Source organism: Delphinus delphis, chromosome 17 (assembly GCF_949987515.2).
Source record: "Delphinus delphis chromosome 17, mDelDel1.2, whole genome shotgun sequence".
Taxonomy (NCBI): domain Eukaryota; kingdom Metazoa; phylum Chordata; class Mammalia; order Artiodactyla; family Delphinidae; genus Delphinus; species Delphinus delphis.
The window spans coordinates 30,731,209-30,758,081 of record NC_082699.1 but is presented as its reverse complement, the minus strand read 5'-3'; the positions used below and the strand labels follow the sequence as shown (position 1 = coordinate 30,758,081).

General features: G+C 34.8%; 1 protein-coding gene across 1 annotated transcript in view; it reads left to right on the top strand.

The window, feature by feature from the left end:
* Positions 1-23,081, top strand: part of MMP16 (matrix metallopeptidase 16) — a 342,254-nt gene extending 319,173 nt beyond the window's left edge. The window contains exons 8-10 of the mRNA XM_060035200.1: positions 7,060-7,210; positions 16,040-16,155; positions 22,747-23,081. Coding sequence (XP_059891183.1) covers positions 7,060-7,210; positions 16,040-16,155; positions 22,747-23,081 — 602 coding nt within the window. The remainder of the gene's footprint in view (positions 1-7,059; positions 7,211-16,039; positions 16,156-22,746) is intronic.
* Positions 23,082-26,873: the final 3,792 nt, after the last annotated feature.

Below are 26,873 nucleotides of genomic sequence, written 5' to 3'. Positions count from 1 at the left end.
CTTGTAGTAGTCTCTTACAATCTTTTGTCTTTCTGAGGTGTCCCGTGTAACTTCTCCTTTTTTATTTCTAATTTTATTTATTTTAGTCCACTCTCTCCTTTTCTTGATGAGTCTGGCTAAAGGTTTTTCAATTTTGATTATCTTCTAAAAAAATCAGATTTTAGTTTTATTGATCTTTGCTTTTGCTTTCATTGTTTCTATTTCATTTATTTCTGCTCTGATCTTTATGATTTCTTTTCTTCTACTAACTTTGTGGGGTTTGTTTGTTCTTCTTTCTCTAGTTATTTAGGTGTAAGGTTAGATTGTTTACTTGAGGTTTTTTTTGTTTCTTGTGGTAGGATTTTATTGCTATAACCTTCCCTCTTAGAACTGCTCTTGCTGCATCCCATAGGTTTTGGGTCAGTGTGTTTTCATTGTCATTTGTCTCTAGGTATTTTTTGATTTCCTCTTTGATTCCTTCAGTGATGTCTTGGTTATTTAGTAGTGTATCATTTAGCCTCTATGTGCTTGTGGTTTTTTACACTTTTTTTCCTGTAATTTATTTCTAATCTCATAGAATTGTGCTCAAAAAAGATGCTTGATATTTCAATTTTCTTAAATTTACTGAGGTTTGATTTGTGACCCAAGTTGTGATCTATCCTGGAGAATGTTTCATGTGCACTTGAGAAGAAAGTGTATTCTGTTTTGTTTTTTTTTTAAATTAATTAATTATTTATTTTATTTGTGGCTGCCTTGGGTCTTCATTGCCATGCGTGGGCTTTCTCTAGTTGTGGCGAGTGGGGGCTACTCATTGTTGCGGTGTGTGGGCTTTTCATTGCTGTGGCTTCTCTTGTTGCAGAGCATGGACTCTAAACGTGCAGGCTTCAGGAGTTGTGGCACACATGCTCAGTAGTTGTGGCTCACAGGCTTAGTAGTTGTGGTTCACAGGCTTAGTTGCTCTGCATTATGTGGGATCTTCCCAGTCCAGGTATTGAACCCCTGTCCCCTGCATTGGCAGGCGGCTTCTTAACCACTGTGCCATCAGGGAAGTCCCTATTCTGTTGTTTTTGAATGGAATATCCTATAAATATCAGTCAACTCCATCATTTAAAGCTTGTGTTTCCCTATTTATTTTCATTTTCGATCATCTGTCCATTGGTGAAAGTGGGGTGTTAAAAAGTCCCCTACTATTATTGTGTTACTGTCGACTTCCCCTTTTAGAGATGTTACCATTTCCCTTATTTATTGAGGTGCTCCTATGTTCAGTGTATATATATTTATAATTGTTATATCTTCTTCTTGGATTGATCCCTTATCATTATATAGTGTCCTTCCTTTTCTATTGTAACAGTCTTTATCTTAAAGTCTATTTTATCTGATATGAGTATTGCTGCTCCAGCTATCTTTTGATTTCCAGTTGCATGGAATATCTTTTTCCATCCCCTCACTTTCAGTCTGTATGTGTCTGTAGGTCTGAAGTTGGTCTCTTATAGACAGCGTATATATGGGTCTTGATTTTGTATCTATTCAGCCAGACTGTGTCTTTTGTTTTGAGCATTTGATCTATTCACATTTAAGGTAATTATTGATATGTATGTTCCTACTACCATTATCTTAATTGTTTTGGGCTTGTTTTTGTAGATTTTTTTTAATCTCTTCTGTCTCCTGCTTAGAGAATTTCTTTAGCATTTTTTGTAAAGCTGGTTTGGTGGTGCTGAATTCTCTTAACTTTTGCTTTTCTGTAAAACTTTTGATTTCTCTATCAAATCTGAATGAGATCCTTGCTGTGTAGTGTAATTTTGTTGTAGGTTTTCCCCTTTCATCACTTTAAATATATCCTGCCACTCCCTTCTGGCCTTCAGAGTTTCTGCTGAAAAATCAGCTGATAATATTATGGGGTTTCCTTTGTATATTTTTTGTTGCTTTTCCCTTGCTGCTTTTAATATTTTTTCTTTGTATTTACTTTTTGTTAGTGTGATTAATATGTGTGTTGGCATGTTTCTTCTTGGCTTTGCCCTGTATGGGACTCTCTGCACTTCCTGGACTTGATTGACTATTTCCTTTCCCATGTTAGTGAAGTTTTTGATTATAATGTCTTCAAATATTTTCTCAGAACCTTTTCTCCTTATCTTCTTCTCCTGGTACCCCTATAATTTGAATGTCAGTGCACTTAATATTGTCCCAGATGTTTCTGAGATGGTCCTTAATTCTATTAATTCTTTTTTTTTAATTTTGCTCCATGGCAGTTATTTCCATCATTCTATCTTACAGCTCATTTATCCATTCTTCTGCCTCAGTTATTCTGCTATCTATTCTTTCTAGAGTATTTTTGATTTCAGTTATTGTGTTGTTTATCACTGTTTGTTTGTTCTTTAGTTCTTCTAGGTCCTTGTTAAATGTTTCTGTATTTTCTTGATTCTATTTCTGAGATTTGGATCATCTTTATGATCATTACTCTGAATTCTTTTTCAGGTAGACTGCCTATTTCCTCTTCATTTATTTGGTTTTGTGTGTTTCTACCTTGCTCCCTTGTCTGCAACATATTTCTCTGTCTTCTCATTTTGTTTAACTTACTGTGTTTGGGGCCTTCTTTCTTTAGGCTGCATGGCTGCAAGGTTGCATTCCCTCAGTCTTTTGGTATTTACTTCCAGTGTTTGAGGTTGGTCCAGTGTCTTGTGTAGGCTTCCTGGTGTGTGTGGGGGGGGTGGGGGGGGTGACTGGTGCCTGCATTCTGGTGGGTGGAGCTGGATCTTGTCCCTCTGATGGGCAGGGCCATGCCAGATGTTGTATTTTGGGGTGTCTGTGAGTTTAGTATGACTTTAGGCAGCCTGTCTGCTAATGTGTGGGGGTGTATTCCTGTCTTGCTAGTTGTTTGGCATGAGATATCCAGCAGTGGGACTCGCTGGCTGTTGGGTGGGGCCAGGTCTTCTTGTTGAGATGGAGACTTCTGGAAGAGCTCTCACCAATTAATATTCCCTGGACCCAGGAGTTCTCTGGTGATCCAGTGTCCTGGACTCGGCTCTCCCACCTCAGAGGCTCACGCCAACCCCTGGTCAGAGAACCAAGACCCTGCAATCTGCATAGCATGGAAGAAAAAAAAATAAAGAAAACAAACTGACAAAGAAAAACCCCAAGATAAATGGTTATAGCAAAATCAAACAGACAAACACACACAAAGAAATACAGATACACACAGAAACAGAAAAGAAAAACAAAACAGAGAAAACAAAAAAGAAGAGAGCAACCAAACAAATAAATGAACCCCAAAATGAAAACAATAAAAGTTAAACTAACAAAAACAAAAAACAAATCAAAAGCAGAAAGCAAACTAAAAAAAGTCAAAGTATAAAACAAACACACAAAAATGATGAAAAAAAGAAAGAAGAAAACAAATGAAAAACGGAAAACAACAAAAAAATAAAGTAAAAATTTAAAAATATAGTTAAAAATATAAAAACAAAACAAAGGAACAAAAACCAGGAAAAAATACAATATTACAAAAAAAGTAAAAATAGAAAAAAACTTATTAAAACATAAAAAAGAAAAGAAAAAATAAAAAAAGAATAATGAAAAAGAACAACAGAATAAACAAAACAATAAAAAATAGTAATAATAATTATTATTTTCCTGTAGCCTCAGCTGTCATTGTGCTTGACTCCAGAGTGAGCCACAGCCAATCTCTGCCTACCCAGGAAGTCCTCCTATACCTCTAAGTAGGTCTCTGGAACTGACATGGGCACTGTGAGCCCAGCTCAGACTTTGACCTGCCCAACTCCTGCATGTCCTTATCCCCAAACTCCACAGTTGTTAAAGCTAGACCAACCTCAATTGTGGGGACACTCGTCTATTCAGATATTCTACAGATGTAGGGTTTACTAAGCCAATTGCCGGGATTTAATCTACTGCTCCTGCAGCTGCATGGAGAGATTTCCATTCCTCTTCTTTGGTCACACCACCCCTGCAGTTCAGCTTTGCTTTTGGCCCCATCACTTACCTGCCCAGGTGAGAGGGGGCAAAAGCAGTGGCTAACTAGTGCACACTTACTCACTCAGGCAGGGGAGAGAGATGGATATGGCAGCCACAATTGAGATGTGAGGGGAGTGCCTGTGGTGGCAGAGGCCAGCAGGAAGTTGCAGTAGCCTGGGGCTCACTGTTCACTCTCCTGGGGAAGTTGGCCTTGGATCGTGGACCCCTCAACAGTGACGGGCTGCACAAGCCACTGGGAAGTTGTGGGCAGTGAGCTGTGCTTGCTCACAGGACCCTTGGCAGCAGCGGTGGCAGCAGTAGCAGTCAGCTCTCTGCCTCTGGGGTCTGAGATAGCAGCTGCAGCTCGTGCCCACCCCTGAAGCTCATGTAGACTGTGTCCTCTGCCTGTGAGCAGAAGAAGCTCCTATGGCAGGCCCGCCCCTCTCCTCATGCACCCCCAACAATGGTTCTTTGACTCTCTGGCAGGCCCAAGCTTCTTCCCAGACTCCCTCATTTGTAGCACACTAGACCCTCAGGCTGTCTTCATGCAACCAACCCCTGTCCTCTCCCTGGGGTCTGACCTCTGAAGCCCAAGTCTCAGAACCCAGCTTCCACCTGCTCTGGTGGGTGAGCAGACAAATGTCTCAGGCTATGGAGTGCTGGGACCCTCTGTGCCGGACTCTCTCTGCTTTTCCCTCCATACACCTGTTGCTGTGCTCTCCTCTGAGTCTCTGAAGCTCCCCCTAGTCCCTGCCAGTGAGGGGGCTTCCTAGTGTGAGGAAACTTCTCCCCTTCATAGCTCCCTCCCATAGGTGCAAGTCCTGTCCTGATTCCTTTGTCTTTTTTTTTTCTTTTGCCCTACCCAGTTACATGGAGATTTTCTTGCCCTTTTGGAAGTCTGAGGTCTTCTGCCAGCATTCAGTAGATGTTCTGTGGGAGTCATTCCTTGTGTAGATGTATTTATAATGTATCTGTGGAGAGAAGGTGTGCTCCATGTCTTACTCCTCCTCCATCTTGAGGGTTCTTCCCTGGCAAAAGATCTTTGATAGAGCTTCTCATTTCCACTCTTCACTCTAAGATCCATTTTCAAAAAAAGACCAAAGATCATCTTCTGAAAATAGGAAACAGACCATATGCCTTTGCTAATTTAATTTCTTTGATGGCTTACCAGTGTACTCAAACTAAGATCCAAGCCCATCATATAGGTTTTCAGTGCTACTATCTTCTTGCTTATTACATTCCAAGGATCTTATTTCAACTTTAATCATATAAAACTCTGCTTTTCTTGGAGCACTCTTCCCAGTATTCTTTGCACAGGTATCACCTTCTTCTCTTTCTTTAAATTTGGCTTAAGTGTTACTTCTTCAGAGATGCTTTCCTGATCTCCTTATTTAAAGTAAGTTCCCCTTATGTTTTCTTTTTCTCAACCCCTGATGTGTTTCCTTTGTAGCATTCAATAGTTTTTCAATTACTATAATTATATTTTTGTGTTTTTGGTTTTCATCTGCTGAATTCACTTGAGTATGGGATGATCAGGGTAATGATCAGTTCTGTCTTGTTCTCTTTAGTATCCTTGGTACCTAACATGATACTTGGGACACTGGAGGTACTCAACAAATGTTGTTTTAATTTAAAATGATAACAAATGGTAGTAGAAACTCTTGGGGTAAATAAGATTACCCTGATTACAAACTAGAGACTCCTACCTAAATCTAGCCTGAAGATGTGTTTTTTTGGTTCATTTGTATTGTGTTGATTTAGGCTAGTAAGTGGTTTTAAATTTTTTTTAAATTCCTTTAGGTATAACATGAATGCTACAGTTTATCATAGTCCTCAGCTACAGATAGTATTGAAATATTTTAACAATGAGGAAGGGCTTACATCTAGTAGAAAGGACACAGGATACTTTGTAAGATATTAGGATAATGTTTTACTTTGCCAAATATTAACCTCAAGACGAGTTAGTTACTCAAGAAGTTGCTTGAGTATAGAAAGATCCAGGATGTGTCTCAATATTTGAATACCTCTGCCACTCCACTCCTGTCATCTCTAGACTGGCCCTTATAAATATTTGAGTTTGTGACACCACTCTGTCCCTGTACAATTTAAAATTAAAAGAGAAGAGGGAAGAGAACAGAGCCTTGGGAAATGTCAACATTCAAGGACTGAGTAAAATAAATGAATCTCAGAGAGAAGCAGCTAGAGAAGAAAGAGCAACAAAAACAAAATGGTTTTCTAGCAGCTCAGGGAGAAAAGTTCTTTAAGTGGGCAACTGTGTCAATAGATAAGGGTGGAAAATTGTAGGCATTGGTGACTCCAGGACAAAAGGTTTCAGTAGACAATAGGTATTAAGTCAACTTTCAGTGGAGTGAGAAATGGTTGCAGACAACTTGAGAGTCATACCAAAGATGGGAGTGGTGTACATAGTCTGCCAGGGCTGTAGGGCATAAGGAAGTGTGTTGTTTGTAGATAATTTCAAAACAGTAATAAAGCTGACTGAAGTTCATCTTTTTTTTAGTATTGCTGTACTCTGGCAATTCTGAACAAGTTTAGGGTTAAAATTTTGCTACCTTCAGTCATCACTCTTAAAGAGAAGGATAGTGTAACAGCTAGAAGAGGGCATCATGTTAAAAGAGGATGACTTTATTAAACTAGATGGACTTGTGAATGTTTATATATTAAAAGAAAAGGATCAGTCCAGAAGAAGTGTTTTAACAGAGTAGAGGTTGTAATCAGTACAGCAATCTGAGGGCATATAGAATGCCCAACACACAGGAATGATTTAGCCTTGAATGAAAATAAGGCCTCTAATTCCTAGAGGAAGAATCCCTGACCCTTGATTCAAAACTGTTTCAATAGGGCAAGTTCTAGATCTTTTTTATTTCTTAAATTAACACACAAATTCTGATTACATTATTAAGTAAGTTTTCATTTTGTCCACTTTTGAAAATAACATTTATGTTTCAAAAATAATGTCAGTATTCCAGGTGTGACTGCTACTAAGTTATTTCATGGATTTCATGTAAAATAATTTTAAATGCATTGTGTTAGTAGATATATTCTAATTTCTGACATTAAATTAGTGTATTCTGCATTTGCACTTATTTCATACAGGTAACAAATATTGGGTGTTCAAGGACACGACTCTTCAACCTGGTTACCCTCATGACTTGATTACTCTTGGAAGCGGAATTCCCCCTCATGGTATTGATTCAGCCATTTGGTGGGAGGACGTTGGGAAAACCTATTTCTTCAAGGGGGACAGGTCAGTACACACTTCACATGAGGAAAACAGTTAACTAATGTTTAGAGAAGTCAATATATCTAGTCTATAATAGGCATGTACATTTGAGGAAAGAACCTGTGTAGATATAAGCACAAGAATTAATAGAATTGCAACCATTTTTAAACATATTTTAAAATAATATTCAAGGTAAATCTTTCTCTAATATACCCAAGTAATGTGACTTTCTTATGAATGTATATATATAGTATATATTCTTTCCCTTCTGTATAATCTTAACATGCCTATAAAGCTGTATAGGTCGTGTATTTTATCCTTACAATGCATTTTCTTGTAATTTTACTTACTTTACTTAAAAAATACTTTTAAGAGAGGCTTTTTTTTTGCTTTTATATTTAAAGTTAAATTTTTACACTTTTCACACAGTTAATTTTGAACATTTTCAAATACGTTCAGTTTAGTCATGAGTTCTATTTCTTAGGACACTATTTATTTAGGTACCAGCAGATAGGTGCGATGAGCTAACTAAACTGTCACTGGACTAAACACTTTTAGCTTGAAGTATAATATCTCTTGCTATTTTCTGTCATTTCTTTTCCTTTTATGACATTACTAACAGGGTTTGTAAAACAAAGTTAACTATTAGTTTATGACATACAGTAGCCACTAAGCATACTAATTTCACCCCCTGCCTACTTTTTGACAGATATTACATATAAAATATAAGCTGAAGGCTATATTTTTATTATTTTAAATTAATATTAGGTTAAAAAGAAATAAAGATGAAAAATCAAATTTTACTTACACTATTACTAGTTGGGTCAAAATGTGACACTCATAAGTAACCTTCATTGTTAGGTAAAACTTAAATATGTTATTTTACAAGTAAATTTAAAGCACGCACATGCACAAATACACATAAAAACAACAGGTTTTAATGAGCAACAAGCTAGTATTGAGTTCGCCTTATAATCTTAACATAATGTAACCCTATAAAATGTCTCCAACTTCATGAGAAAAATAAGGATATAAACCTTGTTTATTTTATACTTTGTAATTTTTGATAGCAAGTGACTTAAAACATTGAGCTTTATCTGTGAACAAAAGGATCCTATCATTTGTGTCCATGGATAAAAATGTATAATTTTATTCTGTTACAAGCTTTTTATACATTAAATTTGTATATATTTCTATGGCAAAATATTCATAGCTTTTAATTCACTATCATGAAACTAAGGTTTTGCTGAATGTTTCTTACTAAATCACAAAACAAAATGATTCATCAAACAAAAACTCTATTAATGTAGAAGATACTACTTATCATCACAAAAAAGTATATGACTCTCAGTAAGATATGTGTAGTTAGAGTATGAAAAGAGAAGAGTGAAGAAATTGCCACAGCATGGTGACCCCTAATGAAAATAAATCTGTGGACTTATATTCTTTAAAATAACAACCCTCAGGTTGTTAGAGTTTAATTCCTCAGCTGGTTTTAATTGCTTGAATGTACTCTTTCAACACTAGGTTCAATACAGTCCTGTATTGTCCCCACCCCACCCCCACTCCCAGAAAGGGGTAGAAACAAAAGGCTGAGAAGACACCCTGGAGAAATTAACTTCTACAAGACAAAACATTAAAGCTTAACTTTCATATAACAGCTTTAATGAGGGTTTCATAGATGACAATAAAAACTGCCATTTTATTATCAGTTAGCCATACTTTTAAAAATGTTTCCATTCTAAAAACTTAGCATTTCTTGAAAACATTAAGTTTAGAAATTAAATGTGGGCTACCTCAAGTCAGTGAAATCAATGAAGGTTACATACCAAATTTATAATGGAATAAAGATATAGTAAGTGAGAAAAGGAGTTTTAGTAAATTTATTTCTGACTTGACAAGCTTCATGCAAAATATAACAAAATATATAGAAATAGTTTGATTTTAAGTTCTGCTTAAATAACTGCTTTTATAGGTTTTACAAATATTTAAAGCAGGATCCCAACTAATTTCCATGTGTGTGATCTTATATATGAGTTCATGAATCACAGATGTTTTATAAACAGATGACTTCATATTTGTATAATTGCTTAATTCCAAAGTCACACAATTTATTAATACATTCATTCTAGATTAAAAGTAGATGGAAAAGACATTAAATTATCTAACTCAAACATTAAAACAACAATTTGCTTATCACTTTTATATGAGAATTCAGTGAGTTTTTCTTCCTTATAGGCATTATATATTTACAATACTTATCAATTTTAACTTTATATATTTTTCCATGTATATTTTGAGTGAAAATATTGAAAACATTTATCTTTATTTATTTCTTCCTCTTATTTCATTGACATTTTTCTGTTTTAAAAAAAATGTAAAACAGATTTCTATTTCTCTAAGGTTAAGATCAGAAAAGGATTTTAGAGACAACTTAGTCCTGGTGTAAAAAACTCAATTGCTTTAAGGGATCATGCAAATAATATATACAGTGCTGGGTATAGGAGTAATATATACAGCAGTAGGGAGTGATAGGTACTGTGATGAGCTGGAAAGTACAAATACTCTAGAAAAACATTCAAAATCAGAATCATTTATATAATTTGCTAGACAAACAAAGCATAGCTTTAAATTATATTTGATTCAAGTGCTGCCATATGTCAGTCCTACATCATATTCACTTCCTACCAAAGTCTAGACTGCCTCAGTTACATTCCATAGGTATTCATCCTTCTGTACCTGACTGCCTGTGGTGACAGCATAAATATGAGACAGCCCATTACATTCTCAATAGCTCTAATTCCTTCTTGCATAAGATTTCTGTACTCGTCTTGGCATATCTCTCACTCATTTAGTTAAAACATTTTTTGAGCACATACTATGTGACATGTACTAGGTAATGAAGATATAGTAGTAAAAATAAAACACATGTATTCTTCTCCCATGGTCCTTAGATTCTATTAGGGGAGATAGTTGTAAACAGAGAAGAAATAAATGACCCTGATACATTAACATTGAGAAACACTACAAGAAATATAATAGGTGATGATGTGATAGAGGCTTGTGGGTGGTAAAGAGTGGTTGGGAAATTAGTGTGGAGGTCAAGAAAGGCCTAAATTGTGAAGGGTACACTGATGCAAGGACTTTAGTGGGGAGAAATTTCAACCACACGAAGCTATTCAGAACAGTGTGTTGTAAGTACCTGAAATAGCAGTACAAAAGCAAAAATGTTAGAATATTCAGATCAGAAAAAAATATTGTGGCTACAGCATAGTGGATAAGTGGTCAAGGAGGTCACACAGGTAAGCAGGGACCAGATTATGAGGCCCTGTAGAACATGGCAAAGACTGGATTTTTTAATTTTAAGTACAATGGAAAACATTGGAGGGTTTTCAACAGGAAAGTGCATGTTCTGATATGTATTCAAAAACATCATTATGGCCTCCGTGTGAAGAATGGACTTCAAAAGTGGAAGCAAGGAGATTAATTGGTAGGCTGTTGAAGTAGTACAAGGGGACACAATGGTAGCAGTGGAGATGGAGCAAAGAGTACAGTTTACATTTTGTATGTAATCATAACAAGTTTTTCTTATGGCTTGGATTTTACAGGTGAGAAAAGCAAATCAAAGACAACATCTAGGATTATTGCCTAAATAACTGAGTAGATGGTGCCATTTCTGAAGATGTAGCAAAGAAAGGAAGGAATACTGGGGGAAGGGGACTAAGAGTTTGAAATGTTCGTTTTCGGTTTGAGATACCTGCTTACACACCAATTAGAGAAATCAAGCAGGTAGTAACAGTTCACAAGGAAAGGTGGGTTGGAGGCACAGATCTGAGAGTAATTTCATATAAATTGTATTGAAAGTAAGGGCCGACATGAAATCTCATACGTATAAAGATAGCTAAAGAAATGTAGATGAAATGATGGTTCTTTAAACAGATCTGTAAATTCAGATTAAAATGTCCAGTTTCACTGTTTCACATATAGCATGGAACTCAGTCCCTCAGACTCCTACTTGCCCTTTTCTTAATATACTATAATTTGATACTTGGATACGTTTTGATCTTCATAGCATTTAGCTCTAAAATGCTATGTTCCTAAATCATCTCAGCATCTTCTCACAAATATACCCAAGACTCTCTTGTCATACTTCATTCTAGGCTGAACCGTTGAGGATTTTAAGACATTTTCAAAGAAAGAAGATAAAATTTAGATCTATTTTGGTTTGTTTTATTATTATTATTACTAATAGCCAAACAGAAAAATACATTTATTTCCTATAGCTTAAGGTGTGTGTTTATGAAGTAATTCCTTTTTGTGTTTTTAAAATTATCCAACAGAGTACAGATTGATATTTTCAATTCTGTTACATTTTTAATAAGGCTTCTGAAGAAAGAGATTTTGTATGATTATTTGGGCGTGAATAAAAGTGGCCCTGGGTTTTGTGATAACGGAGGCAAGTAGTCTGACTCTAGAGTAAGAAAATGAGGCAAAGTGGATGAAGAAATGACCGGATCATATGAAATCAACCTTGGAGCCACTTTCTGTTCAGTTTGAGTTCAGTATCCAGAAACATTAAAGTATGTCATTTCAGAATTTTCTATACCATTTATTTGTTCACACAGAAGGAATTTAAGAAATTGTTGTATACTATTACATGGACAACTGTTTTGTCTTATGGTTATGACTCATGATCAAATCTAAAAAGTGATGAATAAATCCCATTTCCATTCATAATTTATTTTAAAGGATTGATTTACAATGCTTTTCTCAAAGAATCAGCAATTTAAAGTCATAATTCTACTGCAGAGATTATTGATATATCAGAAGAAAAAAATATAAGCTTTATTTATAATAGCTACTATCATTTGCTGACCTTACTGCACAAAATTCCAAAATTTTTCCATTATAATATCTAAATCTTAAACCCCTCCAAGTGGTTTATTTACATAATGTTCCAGATGAATATGCTAATATACTTCTCAATGAACCTATAAGCCTATTTTTCAGGGAGAAAAATATCAGTGGGATGAGCTTTTTTGTTCATGTTGAAATATGTTCAAATATGTTAGAAATTAAAATGCAAACCTATATTTATGAATAAGCCTAGGCATTTTTATAAGACAGCTGGATATAATGTGTATATATAATAATATAATGGACTCAATAATATTATGATTGAATATAGTTAGATGATTCTAATCACATTGAAGTTTACTGGACATATATCAAAGCTGACACAGCAGGTAACCTGAGGGCCCAATCTTATGCTGAGTTTTTCAAAGATGGTGAAATGATCCCAAGTTATAGTTTTGCATTATCTACTAACAAAAAGAGGGGAAAATTTCTTTTATCCTGAAAAATTCATACCAGGATTATGCTCCTACTAGAGGGTACAATAAAATTCACATTCCATAAATATTTTCTTGAAATGTGATCTCAATAAATCTTATGTGTCTTGCCCATAAGTGCCCAAAAAAGTGTTGGTAGGCAAATGGATCTATAAGCAAATAGAGCAAGGGATGAAGGAAAATTATATTGACACAATGAACATTAAGAATTTGAGTGAGGGCCCCAAGAGGGTAAGATGACAGGGGGATTAATGTAACAGTGTTATGTCAAGGGAAACACTAGCAGAATTGTGGTAGAAAATTGTACTAAACTATGAATCAAAGACCATTAGTTTGAGTTTCAACTCTAACATTCAAGAAGAGCAAATGTGACTAAGACCTTACCTTTGAATAATATGATGCCCAATGCTTTATCATTGACTGAATTGCATGACCATATATACTATATCTATGTTAGGACCTCAGCATAAGTATGTTTTAATATGCAATATAAAAGATATTTGAGGGATTTTAGTGAAATAAGATTAAAATAATGTATGTATATAAATTTACTTTATAGCTACAAAGCACTACATGAAGAATAGGTATTGTTACATGAACAGGGTTATAACTACATCTTGGAGAACAAACCTGGTTTCTGAATATGTAGTAATCTTCCTTAAATCATATGTAGAGTGTGATCCCATTGTCCCTAGGATTTTAAATTATTCCTGGGTTAGCAAAATTTTAAAACTTTCTTTAAGTTATGGTTTATGCCATCTAAAAATGCCATTTATTGTAAGATACATCATAAATTAATCTATCATTGAGGGGAAAACTCTGCCCAGTATGCTTTGACATAGTATTGAGGTGTGAAATACCTATAATAGAGATGTGAAATGTGAAAAAATATGTATCTTAGAATCCGTGAAATAAGGTATTTGATGATTTCTCTGTGAGAACTTTTCTTTATGATCAACTTCAGGAACCAGTTAATATATATGACTATTGTAAATCCCATTGAAATATTTACTTGAGAGAAGAGATCTGGAGATTCTGAGTGCAATCTCAACCCCATTAACCATGCTATATTCATCGCAGCGTGTTCTGTGATACAGGAATATTCAAAAATAACTTAAAAGCAGATGTTTCCATGAAAGAAAATATACTTTAGCTTTGGTAGAACTTTTCACTCCCTACTTGTCTTCTTCAGAAAGATAGGCCTGGCTACCATTATTTCAGCTCAGTGCTTCTCCCTGAAGCTTTTCCTGATCTCTCTATCAAATCTGCCCTTATCTTCTATGTGATAAGAATCTATGACAAACACCTCTACAGTGTATTTTCCTGTCTGGATAAAATCTGCCTTGTGACTTATTATTGGGATACATCCTGAAACAATCTTTTTTTCTTTTCCATGTGAAGATGGAAGAAGTGCTAATATTCCACATGTTACTTATCTGAGGTATCTGGGAATCTATAGCAAAACATTCTTTACGAGATCCCACAGCTCTGTAGATAAAGGATTCTCCATAGACCTGAAGCAAGAGAATATACAGAAAAGACTGGATATTTTTTCTCTTTTTCTGATTTAAGCTAAATGCCTAATCCCAAGATAATGCATTGTGTGTTACTTCACAAATCTCTTCGTGAAATGCTACCTTTAGCATATGTTAAGAGATGTTTAGTGGTGTGGGGGAGAAAATGTTGTCAAACATATTTGGTATGTGTAGAAGAAAGAATAGTGACTTTTGAAATGGAACAGAACTGGTTATGAGTCATTGTCCTCCAAGAATTCTCCTCTCTCAAATGGAGACAATGACAATTCTCTCATGAGTTTATAGTGAATAAACATTTGATATAATGCATAGAGCATTATGCCTGCCCTAAAATAGGCAATATCACTGTGAACTCCCAATGGTTTCACCCCAGTTTTGTCAATCCTTTTGAACATTCAGACATAAAAATTTTGACTCTTAGAACATATAAGCAATAATGAGTGATCCAAAATAGGGAGGTTCACAATTTTTTCCTTAGATGTCTAGTGGGTCTGTGAAAGTGGCCCAATGGCCACCTTGTGAAGGGATGAGAGCTCTGAGAGTTCTGACTCTTAGCAAGCTTTGCTTTTATCTGTTTATCCATCTATACACCAAGGACTCTAGTCAAGACTTGCCCTAAGGTCTACAGTCATATACCTAATTGCTTCATCAACAACTACTTTGTTGTTTAACAGGCATCTGATTTTAACACGCTTAAAATCAAACTCACAATTCCTCAAACCTCCTTAACTTACCTTTCCATGCTTCCTTATCTCACTGAATGGCAACATTATTCTTCTGGTTGTTCAGGCCCCAAATTCTTGAGTTATGCTCAACTTTGTTCTCTCACATACTGCATTCAATCCATTAGTAAGCTTTTTGGGCTTTTTCTTCAAAATAATATCCCAATCCCTTGAATCATCATCAGTTCTCCAGTACACATTCTAGCCCAAGGATTACTGAAATGACATCCTAACCAGTATCTCTTCTTCTACTTTACCTCCTTCAATCTGTTGAACTCATAGCAGCAGTGCGTTCCTTTCAAAAATAAACCATATCTTGAAGGTCCTCTGCTCAAAATCTTCATTGGCTTCACATCTCTCTTAGAGGAAAACAAAAGGTTTTGCCATAGTTTAAGGGTCTATCTAATCACAGGTGCTGGTTCCCACTCTGACCTTGTCTCCCTTTTGCTAACTCTATTCTAGTCACTCTAGCCTCACTGTGGATGCTCAAGTTCTCCAGGCTTATGCCTGCCACAGAAACTTTTGATAACTAGTTACTTTACCTGGAATGTTATGCTCCCCAAAACTACAGAATGTTGCTTCTCACTTCTTTCTGCTCTGTGCTTAAACAACAGCTTATCAAAGACCTTGCTATCCAGTATTTTTTCCTGCTTTGTTTTCTTAATAGATCTTACCACCTCCTATGATAGTATGCACTTATTGACATTTTTTTTTTTGCCTGTAATCTCTACATATCCTAAAATATAAGATTGATAAGAGCTGGGGCATGTCTGTTTTGTCCAAGGTTGTATCACTGGCACCTACAGTAATGCTAGAAACACAGTAGATACTCAATAAATATTTGTTAAATAAATGAATGGGTAAATGGATCAAGATTATGCTTATTTCAAATGATGTATTCTGGTGCCTAAGTAAGATTTTTAAAAATCATGAAAACCTCTGATTTCTACATAGGTTGGTGATACCCTTTTGAATTGTAACTATGCTTAGCTAGAGTTTTAAAATTAATTTTTAGCAGACTGAATAAATATAAAATAAAATATCCACTTTTAGCATATTCTAAAAAGGAAACAGAATAAATTGTGTACACTGTCTTTGCATGATTTAAATCAGTTCTTTAAATCACTAACAAGTACATAGGTAGCATGCAACAAGGATTTAATGAATGCTAGCTAGCTGTTATTGTTTGTATACATAATTGTCTTTTCTATGCATGTGTTGTTGTTGTTTATTTATCCTTTTCAGGTATTGGAGATATAGTGAAGAAATGAAAACCATGGATCCTGGCTATCCCAAACCAATCACAGTCTGGAAAGGTATCCCCGAATCTCCTCAGGGAGCCTTTGTACACAAAGAAAATGGTATGCAACATGTGCATTATATATTTCATGAGCTTACTAAGTATTTGAATAATCTATCCTACTTGTTCACTATGCTAAATGATTAGAAAGTAACATACTAGGGCTATCTCATATTACATTTATATAAAATTTCCTTCATAGATTTATATTTAATATTATGCTCAAGATGTTTTTTTAACCTCAACCTATTTTAGTTTATAAGAAAAAAAAAGTAATTTTTAAAAATGAAGAGTGTTAATTCCTTTGAAGTAACCTCACCTATTTTCTACTAAAATTCATGTAAAGATAATAATAACAGACGTATGTGGGACAGGAGCTGGTCACAAAGAAGATATGTTATAAATGTGGGCTGAGGATTGTACAGCATGTTGAGGATTATAATTTTTCATGTGTACCTTTGGCTTATAGTGTCAGCAAACAAGAAAGATCCCAGCTCAATACAGTAAGGCTAGAGTAGATGTATGATTGATTAATAACAGAAACATATCACAGAGCTGACTTGTTCTCCATCTCAGGATTCGGGATTCAGCCAGATCCTAAGGGAAGTTAGCCAAGCAATGGGTAATCAATACTTCTGTATCTGTTGGTAAAGTTTGAACATTTCTCTCCACATTCAGGGATTAGTAAGTAGAAATAAACCATAATAATAATAATTCAAAATAAAATTTATACACAATATTCCAGAACAAAGGAAAGTGACATCAAACTGAAATACAGAGAAAAAGAAAATACTCTCTCAGATGATTTATAATAAGAATGAGAAGAAAATAATACATTATGTGGGTCCTAAATAGCATGAAAAATCTATAACATATATGCAACAAGAACAAAATAAACATCACTTGCAAGAGGAAAATTAAATGCATCTTGGAGAGGAATATTGAAAAAAAATAATGAAGAAACAGGGGAAAATGAAAATTTGACACCACCCACTGAAAACAATGGCTGATCATCAGCAAATTGCCAGAGTTTAAGAAAGCTTTACACTGAGTACAAGCTTGAAGGAACTGACACCCAGGATGATAGCAATCAGAAAAATAAAACACAAACTGTGTTTTGACCATTGTTTTGACCATTGTTATATGTAATTTATACTACATTCTGTGTAAGGATATCCCACAAGTAAAACACTGTATGCTAAGTCAAAAAGAACCTTGAAGCCCTGATTATAGCACTTACTGGAATTATAGTTTTTTGTGTATTCTATTGGTTCAGAGAATTAAAGGACCAAGTTAATATATAGCCTGTATGTGACAAAAGCAGAAATCCACAGGAGAGGACAGATTGAGATGAAACATATCTGTCTGAGATAAAAAGGAAATCAATAAGAAAATAAAGTTACAATGCAGTCAAATTGGAGGCAGTAAAACCATATCAATATATGGCAAAAAACTCCACAAACTATGAAGATGCAGAAGACAAAGAAGTGAAAAAACATGAAAGATAATCACATGGAAAGCAGAAAACTGAGATGATCCCCTAAAATTAGAGCTGTCACTAAGAATTTAAGGGGGAGAGGAGATTTCCTGAGGTTAGATTAAAGGGGGTTGTTTCAGTCCAGATAAAACCAGCTCTAGCTTACCTTTACAGAAGTTCTACCACTGCTCTAGACTGCCCTCAATAAAAGTTATCACACACTATACAAAAATATATGCAAAGAAAATTAAGCCACGACCTTACCAGTGATTAAGTATAGCAAGTTTGATAAAATTTTTTTCAATTTCTTTCCTTTATTAATATTCTAAAATGAATATAACTTTTATAATAAAAATAACTTTTAAAATAAGTAATAATTATTTCAAAAGATTGAAAAAGTACACATAACCTTAATTCCTTAGCATATTAACTGGTTTTTTTTTTCCCTGTTTCTATTTGTAAGTCCATTAAAATTTGAGATTTGATTCAGGTTCTCTGGAAATAAATCATAATTATATAAAGATAACAAAAAAATCTTCTGGCTGCATCTTGCCCCATGATTTTTCATATTCTTGTCCATCTGAAAATAATATTTGTTTAGTATAAATGGTTTCCTTACATTCAGAATTTAATATTTTATTTTCACATGGCAAAGATTAACTTTGTAAAATACTGGCAAAAAAACAAAGAATGTTGGAAAAACCAGTGCTTACAAATGACAAAAAAATACAGATGAAACTTCAACACATCTATGTCTTCTGTACCTTACCTGGTCCAGCCCTTTCTTTGATATCCTTCAACATTGAGCTCACTTTTGATCTTTCAGGAATCCTTGAATATCCTTTTTGGTACACCATCCCTTGCCCTCAAAATCTCATATTACAACAATCCATTTATATGCCTGTTTGTTATCCCCTCTAGTGTAAACTCTCAAATGCAGGTACATAGTAACCATTCAATAAACATTAGTTGTTGAAATTAATTTTATCCCTTCCGTTACTCTAGACCTTCACTCCCTGCATTGAAGGAGATTTCCTATTTGTTTGAAACCCTTGTTCTGTAGGGTAGTGATATTAATCAATCTGGAACGTCTTAGTCTAGATAGTCTACCAATAGCAAATTCTCTACTTTTAGTTCTCTATTCAAATCTCATGCTTGTGTTTTTTTACCTTGAATTCAAATTTTACACAACTTCTTCCCTTATGTTTTTTATAGAAGATCAAGTTCAATTTATTGAGTAAACACACTTATATTTATATAAATATAAATAAATTTATATACTCAAAGTAATTCCCTATAAGGATAAGTCCATGCATATGATACTTGATGGTCATAAAATCAGAGATGATAGAGCAATGAAATGTTTTCTCTAATTCTTCACCCTTCCACCAAGGTAGGAATTTCTTCCTAGGGATCTTCTCCTTATGGTAGTTTTCAAAAAAAAAAAAAGAATCCCAGAAGCTTAAAATTGAGCTATAGATTTTTGAAGGATGTTTTCATATTAAGGTGGAATATGCCTTCCTATAATACCTATTGATATTAATTCTGCCACCTTGGCCAATGAAATGTGAATATGTGGTGCAATTTACTGACTTCCCACCATCTATCAGTTGTGCTACATAAATTTGTTATCTAATTTAATTGTCCAACACAAATACCTCTTTACCTCACTTATAATTATTTATGAATGAGGAAAACAGCATTTTAATTAACTTACTCATGATCATGAAAGTGGTGATATTATATGTCTACGGTTTGAAACTAGACCATTCTAGCCTCACTGAATTTCTCTAATGCACTCTCTCCAAAGAGGAAAAATTAAAACATCTTTTCTTACATTATACCATTAAGGTAATTGACAATCTGTCATGTCAGGCCAGATTTTTCATTTTGTCATATTAGATATACCTTAGGGTTTCTCAGAATATAGCTTCTAATCCATCATCATCCCAGTTTTCACCTGTAACCATCTTAATTTAACAATTTTCTTATTTTCTTCTTTATTTTTAGCCCCTGAAAATAGCTACAATAATCCAAATGATATTTAACTTATGCCATATATATATATATATATATATATGAATTATTTCTTCTTGCTTTTGACAGTGTTTCAAACAATGGCATGAGTTTTTAACTTATACTAAAATTGTAGTAAATAATCATTGCATTTACCCACCTTCAAATCTCTAAGTTACTTGCTGTCAAGCCCTGCCTCCTAGGTATTCTATATTCTCTCCTTAGAAAATGCAATTTTAAGGTTAATACAAGATTCTGCTTTAACACTGCTGCATTTTATTTTACTGATTATAGCTCCACTTTTAGCCTGTTAAAATAGTTTTACTCTTGATTCTGTTGGTGTATTAATTCTCTACCCCGACCCTCACTCTCTGTTAAAATCTACACGTGGGATTCAAACAAATATTATCACAAGACCCAGGTTATTCATTCACATTTGTTAAACATTAATTAACTTTTACTAATAAATATACAATAGTAGAAAACAGAGAACACACAGGCACTGCCATGCAGGATCTTCTATGAAGTTATAACAAGGCAGCTATGGTAGACAATTTCTCCTTACATTTTAGGACTAAGCAATAGAACAGTCACCAGTGAAAACCAATCAAATACAAGGAAAAAAAAAAGTCATCATATAATTCATTACAGCCTAACTGACTTCTACCTCAGAATTTCTCAAAAATGATACTTCAGGTGAGTTCATCTGAAGTTTCTACTCTTAGTAAGCATAACATCTACAAGATTATAACATCAAAGTTACTCACAAAAGAAAAAAAATGAGTATATAAACATTTCTTCAACCCACTAATATTTCATAAATGGTTAAAAAATTATTGAATGAGATGAATTTTTCGGGATCAATGTTTGACAGATTTCTATTACCAAGATTTTAGGCTACTTCTTTTCAATTACTTTTATTCTCTTAACTCCTGCTGACTAGACTTCTTACCTCTAACAAGTGTATTCAGCCAACTATAATTCTACTGTATATGGAGTGTGTTAGTATAGAACTTGGCCTGCAGACATGATAAATATGAAAATGGAAACTTCTGAATTTTTATGTGATACCCAGTAGTTTCTTAGTAATTAGCTTTGACTAAACATTAAAGATGAGGACATTTCCAGCTGTTGGTTTCCAGTTTACAAATATAAGAAGTACATTCACCTGTCTGGAAGGTCTGTTTCATTCTAGATCAATGCCATTATTCAACTATAATCATCTAATGCACTTTATTTGGCAGGCCCTCGACGTTTGTTTATCCAAGCTTGTTGGGTAATTACGTTGGAGTTCATTAGCGTGATCAAATACCAACTTCCTGCATGCAGAAAAATTTGAATCTACATACACCTGTTTTCACTTGGCAAGTTGTTCTGATTGAAAAACTGCCCTTCAAAACTAAAAGCAATAGCTGATTTTCATGGCATTGAACAGAATGATTTCTAGAATGAAGTGACCTGAAGTGATGGTCTATCCTAGCTGAAAGTTTTTGAGAGATGTCAGAGTTTTTTGTTGTTATTGATTTAGGAGTGCTGTCTATCACCACCTGTGATGTTGAACCAAGGAGTATTTGTGAAAAGACAAAAATCTCTAAAGGACCTGGCCTTAGAAAAATCATTAAGATTCAGGTTCTAAAGCTAGACCAAGATTTAAATCCTTTTTTCAACATGACTAGGGCATATCATTTTATCTGAGCTTCAGTATCTTTGCCTGAAAAGTATAGGTAGCTAATTCTACCTGACAGAGTGTTTATGAGGATTAAAAGATGTCATTTATTAAGTTGTTTTTTTTTTGCGGTACGCGGGCCTCTCCCGTTGCAGAGCACAGGCTCCTGCATCGGCAGGTGGACTGTCAACCACTGCGCCACCAGGGAAGCCCCATTTACTAAGTTTTTAACACAGTGATTCTTCCATAATAAGTACTCAATAATGAAGGGGAAAAACCCTCATTTATGATTATTAACTCAAAAATAGGCATACTATTCAAAATTAGACATCTCCCAAAATATAGTTTTTAAGTAATTATAATATTAAAACATTTCTTATTTTCTTGAATTTTATCTCAAAGTCACAAAGAAACTTGACATGAAAGAGATATGGACAGAAAGAAAAACCTGGGCTTGCTCCCAGGAAAAAAAAACAAAAGTTAAGAGAATAGTTCTAAGAAAAACACATATTTATAGTTTAATTATCACAAGTTTACAAATCTATTATCTGCATCCATAATGTTTTGGAACATAAATCATATGTGTTGCTAAGTTACTTGAGCCTTCTACATACTACCTCCTCCCCCATGAAATATATGTTAGTTGGAAGTATTAAAGATAGAATTATAGATTTATTTATACTCTATTCATCTTTTACTCTAAAAGGATTAACAATAGCTTTAGAATTTCTGTAAAATGTAGCTAGGTGATAAAAATTTAACATAAGCTAAGTAAATAAGAAAGTTAAAAAATGAGGACAAAAGAAGAGACAAAATGGGCATGACCTAGAGCTGAAAAAGGTTACTGCACAAAATACAATAAATACATATTTATTAAAATTCTTAGCATACAAAGGAAATCACCTTTAGTTTCGTGATTTATGATTTCTTGTGATTTCTTTTCCAAATGACAAAAACAAACTTGTTCCTTAGGAGGAGTACAACTATTCCTGATGCTAAGATGATTAGAAATTTCCTTTGAGGTGTTTCATGGAGACGCCTCCTTATGATATATTGCGCAATGTCCTCAATAGCTGCATGAGGGCAAACAGGGCTTCTGTTTATAAGGCTGTTTCGGCATCTTTCAATACAGATTGATATTCTCACACTAATGTGTAATTCTGTACCAGCAATCCTATAAGCGAGCAACAGTAGGAAGTTCTCTTTGCAGTGTAGACTAAGAGTAGATGTATAAAGCATGGTCTTTCAACAACTCTGTGCAAATATTATTTCTCTCTTTCAGCTGAGCTTTCCCTAGGCATTTGAGGGCGCAGTTTCTGGAGGACAAGTGCCAGATCCATTTCAATAGACAGCTGATCTGGGAATAGTGTTTTCCTACAAAAATTGAGTGGCTTTAACATACATCTTTTAAGTATCCTATTTAATTAAATTTCTATACATATACACTTTTACAAATAAGTGGTTCCTGTGTGTGTGTGTTTTCCCCCCACCAGGCTTTACGTATTTCTACAAAGGAAAGGAGTATTGGAAATTCAACAACCAGATACTCAAGGTAGAACCTGGATATCCCAGATCCATCCTCAAGGATTTTATGGGCTGTGACGGACCAACAGACAGAGATAAAGAAGGACACAGCCCACCAGATGATGTAGACATTGTCATCAAACTGGACAACACAGCCAGCACTGTGAAAGCCATAGCTATTGTCATTCCCTGCATCTTGGCCTTATGCCTCCTTGTATTGGTTTACACTGTGTTCCAGTTCAAGAGGAAAGGAACACCCCGCCACATACTGTACTGTAAACGCTCTATGCAAGAGTGGGTGTGATGTAGGGATTTTTCCTTTCTTTCTTTTCTAGGAGTTTGTGATAACTTGAGATTCAAGACAAGAGCTGTTATGCTGTTTCCTAGCTAGGAGCAGGCTTGTGGCAGCCTGATTTGGGGCTGACCTTTCAAACCCAGAGGGTTGCTGGTCCTGCACATGAATGGAAACGCACTCATGGGGAAGCTTCCATGATGCACAGTACCTGCCGTTCTTCAGTCCTTTGTCTTTTTTTGTCATTCAGTTCTAGGCCTTTCTTCTGCACGCTCAATGCCCAGTAAATTTTCAGGATTACCTAAAGAGGAAAAAGAAGAAAAGATTCTTCTTAAAGGTTTCTAATATGTTTTTTTCTGATGTCTGAGCCCATTTCTGGGGGAAAAAAGCAAAATGGAAAACCCACAAATTTTTGCTTTACAGCAAGGAAAAAGAAAAGGTTAAACAAAATACCCACAATTGAACGTTCAGGAAAGTGTGAAGACCCAAAACAGCTTTGTCTCCAAAGAAGATAGTTCTCTGACTGCTATGGACAGTCTCCTATGCTTCGTTTTTGTCAGGTGGGAGACCTGGAATACACATGCAGGACTTTAGACTGTTGGGACAGCCATTTTCCAACAAACAAGGGGCCAAAATATCTGCAATATTGTAACAGCCTTAATACTACATCCATTTTTCATTTTATACAGCTGTTCTCAGCTATGTTCTCAATGTTTCATCACATTTATATGCACAGCTATATTCAAATGGGACATTTTAATTGTTTTGAAGTGTTTCTAAACCCCTTCCTGCCACCTTACCCCTACATCATTGTGATAATCTCCCCAAGTTGTATTAGGCCACTGCCCCAGGCCTTCCATGGGTCTGTCAGGAATATTCATTATAAGTGGAGCAAAAAGCAGTATGTCTTTAAAGTGGTTTAAAGTGACAGTTATTTTATAAGGATATGTGACACTAGTAATACATTGGTGTAACCCTTTGAGAACTATCAAATCAGCTTTCAGAGTCTTATGATCTGGTAAATTATTGAACTGGGCAATGGTAAAAACAGGCACAGGTTTAAGAAGTTCAGGTTTTTAAAACAGATATCCTATAACCCCATGTAATTTTTAGTTGATTCACACTACTACATAAATGCATTTATAACAAACAGAAATGATGTTACTTGCCAAAAATTTTCTGGCAAATAAAAAGGTATTTTATTAAATATCTTGTAAGAGTGAAATTTTATTTGAACAACTGATTATAACAGCCTGTCTTTTTTGTTGTTGTTGTTAGGCACAACACACAACACAATTTCTGTTTTAAAATCCATTGCATGAAAACTCAATTTGCCGTGGAAGACGCCGCTAGCATTGCCATCTAAAGAATGAATTAAAATGATGACTCTGAGATTGCATGAATATCCTCCAGTGTATTAGCTATCTATCGCATGTCAACCATAGTTCTCAAAGGGTTAGTGTGGCTTCTGGCATTTAGCCGTCCATTTGATAGCTGACAGAGCCAAGAGACCACCAAAGCATTTCATTGTTGAGTGTAATTTGTCCTAACAGCAGTATTGTCATTTTCAGGTGACCTGCAGAGCAGGTTTGTATCAATATTTTTTTCCTAGAGAAAAGTCAGCAACTGACAGACCTCTTAATTGATTTTTAGGCGCTGCTTCTTGCAGTGAAAGGCTTTACAGCCACTGGGCTGTGAACTTATTAGAGATGGTCAGAACGAATGCACCCCATGAGTCAGACATTGGCTTTGTGTGAAAGCCAGCTTTTGAGGGGATTAGCTTTTGAAACAATGAACAGCTTGCCTTGAAGTTGATTATTGATCTGTTGACTGTCATTAACAAAAACTTAAACATTGTCTTCTGTGAAAATTTTCCTTGAAGAGTCCTGTTCTATGTCTTTGCCCTTTGACCTTTAACTTGCAAACTGGCACAAACAGAGGAAGTCTTGTGTTGCTTCTCCATTGAAGTGTTAATTGTTCTCTAAAAACCTAGTAAGCATGAGCTGTTTCCTTAGAGTGGAGAGAGGAGTGTTGATGGTGGATCTGCAGATGGACACTTTGCTCTTTACACGCACACTTTAAAAATGCCGTATAGGTAGAAGTGACTTTTAATTTTCCTTTAATATAATTTCAAGTCTAAATTCATCATTTTAGTACAAATATAGAACTATGGGGAGAAAAAAAACTCAAAATACTTGAAAGGCCAGTGTGGCTTTTATATAAAGCAGGAATTTTATACTAGTGAAAATTTCTTACTCATTTGCTAATAATACACATTTCCAGATGATTTTAATGAGTGTAGGTATACATTCTTATTTGGAAATGGTTGGTTTGGCTGCCTTGAATTTGTATTTATACTCAACATAGCATGAAAATTAGAATGCCTCTCAGTTAAACTACATGTTTATGTTTTGGTTGGGGAAAATATTTTGTAATCATGGAAGGCATGTTGCAAATCCTTGCAGATTGTTATTTCTTACAACCTGAACATAAAGTAAGGCTAAGAAAAAAGGATAGTTAAAAAAAGTACTGGCTAATGGCTTTACAGCAAAACATTATGCAATGCAGACTGTATTTTGACAAGATGTTGGAGATTATGTGTGTGAAGGCCAAGAAAGCAAGGGGAGAGGACAAGAATTAGCCCTGTAGCTTTATTTCAGTGCTTCCATTCTAGACAATGCTGGTATTATAAAGAGTCGCTTCTACTGAGCATGGAGCGAGAACTATATACATAAGCTCATTTATACAATGTTTGCCTGTGGGAGGGTTTAATCTTTTTAGGGCCTGATGCCAAGAAAAAAAAAAAAAAGACTGGAAATTGTATTTTGCTGAAGATTGAAATGAGTAACCATGTCATTTGGGGACATATGTAAATCATTGAGGAATTCCATCAACCTGCACCGAAAATTGATTTTTTTTTTTCCTCTAAAATGAGAAAGAAACTAAAGAAGCAATCTTTTGCCTCTTTACTCATTTGTCACAATATCCTGATTCATCAGAAGACTATAAATATATAAGGGCTAGAAAATAACGATAGCATTAAGAAGGGAAAGACTCTGTCATTATGCTTGAATTCTGGAAATGTCATAGATAAGTGTTGGGCCATATTTTCCTCAATATGAGATGAGATTTATGTGATAAGAAAAGGCATATATGGTTTCTCTGTTTATTAGAACATTTAAATTTTCAGGTTGTGAGACTACAAGAGATAAGAAAATATTAAGTACAGCATAATCACAAACATTGGGATTCTATTTGCCTATTTTATGCCAGGCACTTTGTATGGTTACTACTTCTCTTCCACTTGGGGTTTGGGGAAAAAATGTCAATCCTAATGGAATAGTGAAAGGGAGAGTGACTAATTGGTCTAGCACATAAGAATAGTGATTCAAGAACAAGGTGAATAATAAATAAAACAATATAATGTACAAGTTCAGTATCAATAGAGATAAACAACATATCAAATATTTTTCAACATTCTATCACTGATAGCATGGAAAGTTCAGACCTAGGGTTTCCTAAATTGAAATGAAAACACATTCACAATGACAAAAAATAATTCACCTTCTGTTTCATTATTTCTCATTACTTTAATATAAATATAAATGTAAACAAGGTAATGTTTCTTACATAAATTAACTATATTATAATTTTAGCCAAATATTATTTTTCTATATATTATTAACTGGACTGAATGAAGTATTAAACAGCCAATCAGTCTGTGTTCTCTACAAAGCAGTTAAACCACATCAGATCTGTGGAAGAGGTTGTGAATTTAACTACTGACCTGTTTCAGAACAAAGT